Here is an 8725-nt window from a genome sequence, read left to right on the forward strand (position 1 = left end):
CAAGTCCCATGTGCCTGCAATTTCACTACCCTGGACGAACTCGTTCACATGGAGCGCTATTTAATACTAATAATAATAATAGTAATAGTAATAGTAACAGTAACAGTGACAGTGACAGTGACAGTAACAGTAATAGTAATAATAATAATAATAATGCACACACTGAACATAGCCCCGCACTAGGGAAACCCTGTGTCGCGGGTGCCATAGACACAAATAGGCAACCACAAATTACACCCAAAACTAACGAGAGACATAAATGTACGCCATACAAATACTTCTTACAATTGACTAAAGAATTAAAGTTAGCTAGATAGATAGGTAGATAACACGTTTATTCAGCGCAAATACAAACAGAAACAAAACATTTACAATCACTTCACAGAGTATAACATAAAATCACATAGAACATTCATTAAAAACTGCCTCCGTGGCCGAACGGTTACCATGCCGGACTGCCACGCAGAGGTCCCAGGTTCGATTCCCGGGCCGGGAGAAATACTTGTTGTGACCATGTTGATTGTGACCGTTATTATTATTATTATTATTATCAATTTTATACACATTTCTACAAAACACATATTGCGAGAAAAACAAATACTATGAGAAAAACAAACAAATACTATAACAACTGATAAAATTTTAATGTACCTACACACTACAGTTTGTGCTGAAATAGCCCTGACTCAGCATAAATACTGTAGACGGAGAGAAGTCAAACAGGGCTGGTTTTCTGCCAGTACCATATGGTGAGCGATCGCAGCCCAGTAAGCCATGCCACCCGTACAATACTAATTACTGAAAACTACCAAGATTGCAATGGTTATAAATCCAGGTTTGCTCGTAGTTCTCCTGCAGTTGAACTTACACTTTTCAGGGCTTTCTGTACATCTTTCTTCACGTGTAGCCTGTGGGAGAAGTATTTTCAAAAGTTGTATTTGGCCGATTTGACCCTCCGCGTTCAATACAATAATGCGTTTAGGGTGTTGATGGGGCTGCTCCGGTACAGTAGCGCCTCGGGCATATTCGCAGCGGCGCAAGTCGACTGCTTCTACACAACTCTGCTCTACACAGCTCTGGTGAGCAGGGCACAGGTCAACTCAAACATCATCCTATGCATGGTAGCGGTCAGGTTCGACTGTCCGTACATAAATGGCGCTTGTCACTTGCGTGTCATTACTAACACTTAGGTCATAAGTAATTTTGTTTTGCGTAGTGGCTGCCATTAAGGAAATAGAATAGAAGTAATTTTGTTACGAACCATCTGTAGATTTTAGTAAATTCAATTTTTAAATGTAAAATATAAGTAATATGATAATAATATAATTTGAAATATGAACTATGGATTGTAATTATCTGAAATAAAATATTTTTAATTTTATTTTTTTTATAGGAAATAGTAACGATAACTACATTTAATATTTCTATAGAAAGCCTTCGATTTTGTAGAACACGTGTAATGTTCAACAAACAAGAATATTATGGAATTTGTTATATTTTTGGACAGGATCAAGTACCGGAAAAGCAAAAACGCTGCACGTAAACTATTTTAAAGCAAAGAATAAAATAAAGAATAAATATCAATAGTGTGCGCCAAGGGAATGCCTTGGGACCTCTTTAATTCGTTTTAAACATTCATAATTGCGTTTTCGTTTATTTTTGCCACTTATTACCCTGACCTGGTTAAGGTCTATCTCTCTTAACGTTTCCATCAACATTATACATATTTTAAATGTGATTTCACCATTGACTATTTTTAGTTTTTAACTGAAAGCTTTCTGGCAATGCAGTGTGATGTAAAAGTTAATCATACGTGAGAGTGTGCGAATGTTTGTATGTGTGTATTAAATTTATAACTCCGCTTTACGACGTGTTTTTGTGGTAGATTACACAGCATGTTGAATGACTTTTCTTTTTACATATTGCTTTTTTGAAATGGCAAAATGTGTGAAATGGGATGTTATATGTATTTACCGAATAAAGGTAAACAAATTTAAACCAAATAAGTTATTTTAAAATTTTAGCATGTACTAAAGTCATATAGGTAGTTGCAGAATCCAGACTAATGTCGAAATGGAAGACCTCGTCGCCCAGCCAAACATGATCGCCGAACCCACACAAGCACAGGCTTTGCTGACTCGGCCAATTAGAAAGGATAGGAAAGGATCGGAACGTGAATAGATCTAATCTATCTTGGTTAACCTACTGGGCAAAAACTGGCAGGTGTCGCTGGAGCGAGGGCGTGGAGGCGGACCTTCGCGAACTACAAGCCATCATAATTGGGCACCACACGTGAGACACCACAGAAGCGAAGAAAGTGGCGTTAACTTGTTTCGGAGGCCAAGACACATTTTGGGTCGCGCAGAGCCAGCGAAGTAAGTACTAAAGATATATGTTCCACTGCTGGGCACGGGTCTCCTCTTTATCTATCCGAACTTGTTCGGTCATGGCGACCGTTTCGGTTTTGGGTTTTTGCTGGTGAACACGATCATGACTAATGTAGAAAATCTTCGCGGCAAATACTACCGTCAACGTTATTATAGTTTAAGTTAATGGTCGCTAGTCGACGGGCTTCCTATTAGGTACATCCTTAGAGTGTTGTGGGCTCTAATGGTAACTAAATGTAATGTTTAACTAAAAGGACGGAGTATTTTCTGTGATTTTAAATTCTGCCTGAGAATAATAATGAATTTATTTCATTATAAATTTATAGGTAAAGGAAAATATCGAGATGAAACTGCTTGTCGGAGATGGTTCACAATCCTTGGAAAATATACGAGGTCCCAACACCACCTTGGATTCAGTTGAAAAACATACGGAAAGGCTTATAGGTGACTCGGAATTAGTGAGGTGCAGCTGCAGCCTTGAAAATCTATTGTGTGATTTAATTCCGCCTTCCCCTTTCCATTATCGGGGGTGGTGTGGATATTCCAAGGATTTACACGAAGCGTAACGTTTCCACATTTATGGAGATGGCGATGGAGTAGAATTCCCTGCCTGCAGACTTGCTCCCTGAATGCTATCACTTGGGCCTTTTCAAAGCGAAAGTGAATAAGCGTTATTTAGGTGTGCTCCGTCGTCGAACTCATCTTATTGCGATCGGGTGAGATGGAGGTTAAATGCGCACTTGCACACAAAAAAACAAACACGCATTTTGCCAACATGGCTGACCGTGTCCTGAATCCACTCCTTGGAGGAGCACAGCAATTGGAAGCATTATGGATAGATGTTGATGATGAGTTATGGTACGTGCAGTAGAGTAAATAATGTTTCGATTGCAACAACTGTTTATTGAATTATTTGTAGTTTTAAAACAGAAAGAAGCAAACTTAAAGACGAGCGTTAATCCAGTCCGCGAAGCTGGTCACTCTGGCAAAACCGGCGGGGAAGCCGCGCTGGCAACCCGCGGCGGAGCCGAAGGACGTAACACCGATCTAGGAAAAAGAAAGAATGTTATTACCAATTTTCACTATAATTTTAAGGTTTGGAATCTGAAACCCAGATAACGGGATTGGTTACGTGCATTTGATCAATTGTAAGACGAGATCTGAGTTTTCGCTTCATCGACCAACATTCATCAAGACCATGAATAGGCTTCATACCAGTATATTGCCGTAGACCAATGGACCACCAGAGTCACCACCGCAGGTGCTCCTGCCATTCGCACCGCTGATGCAGAGTGTAGAGGGTACCACAACCGAGGAGCCGAAGGTGGATTGGCAGACTGCGTTGGTGATAACTGGGAGATCTACTTGATGAAGTGTTTGACCGGTACCAATGCTGCCACCTGGAAAAAAGCATTATCGTTCAATGTGGAGGTGTTAAATTATAGAGTGAGTAAAGATACTGGAGGACCGCAGGGTAAAGATGATTGGGCATTAAATACGTCACGAAAGTTTCCTTAGAAGAACAAAAGAATGGCAAGACAGGCGGAGGAAGAAGTAGATTATGTTATTTAAATATAATGGAAAAAGGTGGTGTTTTGTCGTATAATATGGAACTCAACTTTGGAGCGCAGAAAGAAAATGATTGGTGGTTTCTCCACCGATATCGCCAAGGCAAACTCTTAAATAAGAAGAAGAAACAGATCTAAACCACTATGATCGCGTTTAGATAATTATTAACTGCATAATTGGATTCTTGTTTGCTTGCTTATGTGAGTATCCTGGTTACTGCTATTTAGAGCATGTTATTATGACTTAATATGTTTGACTTATGTTGTGTTGGGCACAGTAACTATACTTACTTTTAACCGACTTCAAAAAAAAGGAGGTTCTCAATTCGATTGCTTTTTTTGTGTAAGTTACGTGAACCGATTTGGGTAATTCTTTTTTTGTTCAAAAGAGGGTACCTCAGTACTGGTCCCATTTCAATTTGAAAGAAATATTCCACTTCTAAGGGTGGAAAACTAGGGGATGGATGACTTTTGAGGTCGGTTGTTTTAGTAGTCTGTACTGATGTCACACTCCTGCGTTTTAACAAACACTGGAATTGCAGATTCTTTGCACGGAATTACTAATTGAAAAAAGGCATCCAGCAAAGTTAACTTACCATCACTTTGCAGTCCGAATCCAGCTGCTCTGGCAGTGACGCCGGCGAAGTTGTTATTCAGCTGGGCACCCGTCGGAAGAGGGATGTTTCTGATGTTGGCTGGAAGGAAAAATTATGCACTTAGTTAATCCTAATGGTGATCAACTTAACCCTTATGAACAGAAATGGCATCAGAATTTACATTATGCATGTTAGTAGCGTAACAAATGTCGTTAAAAATTGTCATGTGTTAATGTATGCAGACGACGTGTGTTTCAAAAAATACGTCAGATATTCAAAAACATATTCAAGACGATTTCGATAATGTTACCAAATGCCCACCGTATAATGTTCAGGCAAAGAAAGTTGCGTACAATGATATATCAATAGTTGGACACAATTATGAGTGTTTACAAAAGAATAAAATAGGATGTACTTGTGCTAATTTAGAATGCGTTGAAAACATTAAATATCTGGGTCTAATTATAGAACGTAATTTTAATTGGAAAATGCATGTTATTGAAGTTTGTACGAAATTAAATAGAATACTTGGTAGGTTTTCCACTTAAATAATATATTAGATAAAAGAATGCACTGGCAGACTCGCTTATCAGCTACGGATTAAACGTATACGGTCGAACTTTTGCTAGTTATCTAAAAGATATCAGAAAATTCCCAATTAGGCTGATAAAACAGTTAGTAAGCAAAAAAGTGAAACAAAAATGCAATGGCACAGAATGCAATGACTTATTTAGGCACTGTAAGGTCATGCCAATAGAAATAAAGAATAGATATTTGATAGTGTTGGCAAATTACAATAATGATAATTATAAAATTAGGCGTAAGGATAGGTACACGACAAAAAGAGTAAGGCAGGGTAAACTAGTGCAGTTTAAAGCAAATAACTATTATGGAAAAAGGTGTACACGTTATTTAGTTCTAAAAATATATAACGATATTGATTGGCTAAGGAAAGACACAAAATTAAGTAAATATGCACTAAAATGTAGGTTAAAGGCGTACTTCTTAATATAATTATTAAATATTATTTAGTAAGTACATTTAATATACTGTAATATTATACAATACATAGTAAAGAGGTATAATTAAGTAGGAACGCACATGTCGCCAACAAACTGTAAGGCAGTTTGGCGACTTTTAGTAAATAAGTTATCTGGTGTATTTTCCTTGAAATAAAAAAAAAATGTTCCCTAGAGTCCTAACAAGACGTTGTGACTTGGACAAGCAGATGTCAAATATTGGGTAGATAGAGAATAGAGAATGTAGATTCTGCCACGAGGCGAATGAAACTCCTGTACATATACTGACCCAATGCTACCCCCTGATGGGCGTACGAAGCTCCGTACTGGGAAGGCACATGCCACTATGGCCTTGGCTCTGTACTGTAATTAGTGGTGATCGCAATAGATCAGTTGATGGTCGCTGCATAGGCCTCGAATGACGCCATCCCACATAACCAGAAATAGAGACGAAATAAGTGCCATCCATCTCTGGCAACTCATCGGGCAAATGGGCCTTAAACTACTTTTAAATATCAACTCTCGTTTGCGCTGAAATCACAAATTAGAAAGCTGAAATACAACAGCGCCAATAACAGACCTGTGTGTACGTCTCCGTATATTCCAAAAATATTCTGTATTTATTATAATAAATATAATATCTCTAAATATGGGGGGCTGTTCCATTCGGTGGTGTAGGAAAAACAGCAAAACATCTAATTACAAAACAAACGGAATCACATTTCATCGGTAATTAAATATTGAACATGCAATTTTTCAATTTCGTCCATTATAGCAAAACTCTAGTTAAACTGGTCGATTTGAAGGGCTAGCCTATCGGAGCGCAGTTGTCACCGTAATGATATGGCAGAATAGTTTTTAAACAAATTAAATGACATTTCGTCTCTATTTCTGGTTATATACTCGATGTGCCACCCTAATAATAATAATAATGACCCTTATTGACGAAGGTTCAGATGTTTAGTATGTTAGTCCTTTTTAGTTAGTCATTATGCGTCATTATGCGCATATATGTCATTAATAATAAAAAACAAATGTGATATATACTTACTGGTATAGCCTACGTGGGAGATGACGATAATTGCGATATCATTGTTCAAGTTGCCAGGATTGTAGTTGGCGTGAACCTGTAATAAATTGTATCATAAGTTGATTGTTGGGCGCGATTCTTGTCTAAGAAGTTTGCTATGCAAACCATAGTCCACCATCTTGGTCTAGCGCGAGTTGGAAACTTCACATGTTTTCCAAGGACTGTGATGATAGTGATGCTTCCGAATAGAATAAAATAATAATAGGTAAGTAATGGTAACTTTTTATTTAAAAAAATTTCGGATACGTATTCATCCCCTTGTTTTCCACCCTTAAAGGTGAAATATTTTCTTCAAATTTATATGGAGCTAATATTGAGGTATTCTCTTTCCAACAACGACAAAAGAATCATCAACCTGTTCACAAATCCCACTTATCGCGTAACATTTTTTTAATAATATTAAGTGACGGGACGAACAAGTCGCAACCGTAAACTAAACGTCTATCCATTACAGTTGCAGTGTCACTCAGAGAAGATCTGGGGCCTAATATGAACTCTTATTTCCACGCAGTGTACGCCATAAACTAAACTGCCTTGTAATTTCGTATTACAAACTTGTAATACCAGCCAGTCAGTTTTTTGCTGAAGTTTGGCTGGGAATGTCGTATTACAAATTGGTAGATCAATGCAAACGTTATTTTGACATTAATTAAATTTTTATTGAATTGATATTCAATTATTTTTTGTGAAATTACTCCACTAGTTTGTTATAATTATTAATACAAAGATCGAACACTCAGAAAAAAATCCTTCGACGCCTTCTAGCATACCGTGGCAGACGCTATACCAAGTAAGCCACGGAACGAACCCACGGACCTCACGAATTTTTCTATGTGCTTGCGTCGTGTCTTTGAACTTGGTCTTTCAACGACTTTTTAGACGTAGCACCATCTATGAGAAATCTATGACAGATTTATCACCCAGTTAGTACCTTTACAGCTACCAGTCCTGGCGAGAGATGTCGCTATTCACTGTATTAATAAAATTTTTATTGAATTGATATTCAATTATTTTTTGTGAAATTACTCCACTAGTTTGTTATAATTATTAATTCAAAGATCGAACACTCAGAAAAAAGTTATTTTGACATTTTATTCACGTTCGATCTGTCACTTTTTAACAGCAATAAACCATTCAGTTTACTGTGTCTTGTATACACACAACAAGTTGTAAAATAATTATTACAAATTTTTATTTTTAGGCCATCATGGGCGATAAATACGAAATGTTAGAGTGTCTCAAAAGTGATGCTTCACACGATAATAATATGGAAAAAATTCCAAGAAGACAATTGCTAGATCGTAGTGATCCGTTTGAAATGGATGCACAACAATTTATGAAAAGATGCCTTTCAAAACTGGAAAAGTAACTGACGTTACTGCTTGGCGGCAGAACTAGGTAAGGTGGCAGTACTTCCCGGGACGAACAAAAAAGTACAGTCGAAATAAGAATATCCTCCTTTTTTTAAAGTCAGTTATTTTCAACATATCTACCTGAACGTTAGTGCTGGTAATCCTGGTTCCGCCGCTGAAGAGAGTTGTGGAACCCAAAACCACCACCAACTGGCTGGCTGTGGTCGCGCCGTGCCTCCAGCAGTGAGCTGCGGTGACAGCCCTGGTGTTGGTGAGCAGCGACGATCCACAGACTGAGGTCTGACCGGTTTGCAGGGTAACGACGAGACCACCCTGAGAAAAAATGAATAATAGTCATATAGTGTTGCTTACAGTCGGTTTTGGTCTTGTCTTGACCAAGACTAAACCGGCAAGATATGAGACCTTGGCGTCTCGTAGTTACGTCAGACTAAAACTGGGTCATGGAAACATTTACAAAACAACAACACAGTCTAATGACATACGGCATTTTGCTTTGGGGTAATGCCGCCGATATCAATAGAATCTTTGTCCTGCAGAAACGTGCAGTTAGGGCAATTTACAATCTGGGCCCCAAAGTATCTTCGAGAGATAAGTTTAAGGAAATTAACATTCTTACACTAGCCTCACAATACATTTATGAAAATATAATTTATGTTAAAAGGAATAGTAATTTCTTTATGAAAAATAGTGAC

General features: G+C 37.9%; 1 protein-coding gene across 1 annotated transcript; it reads right to left on the minus strand.

Annotated features, from left to right (window-relative positions):
* Window positions 1–3269: 3269 nt before the first annotated feature.
* On the minus strand, window positions 3270–8351 carry LOC113236365 (collagenase-like; the record flags this gene model as incomplete). The annotated part of the gene is made up of 5 exons (XM_026472396.1): window positions 3270–3434; window positions 3603–3787; window positions 4552–4650; window positions 6622–6697; window positions 8154–8351. Coding segments are annotated over 5 exons (663 nt in total), but the record flags the coding sequence as incomplete, so codon positions are not given.
* Window positions 8352–8725: the final 374 nt, after the last annotated feature.

The sequence above is a fragment of the Hyposmocoma kahamanoa genome, unplaced genomic scaffold (assembly GCF_003589595.1).
Source record: "Hyposmocoma kahamanoa isolate Upper Pololo Valley unplaced genomic scaffold, ASM358959v1 91241, whole genome shotgun sequence".
Lineage (NCBI taxonomy): Eukaryota > Metazoa > Arthropoda > Insecta > Lepidoptera > Cosmopterigidae > Hyposmocoma > Hyposmocoma kahamanoa.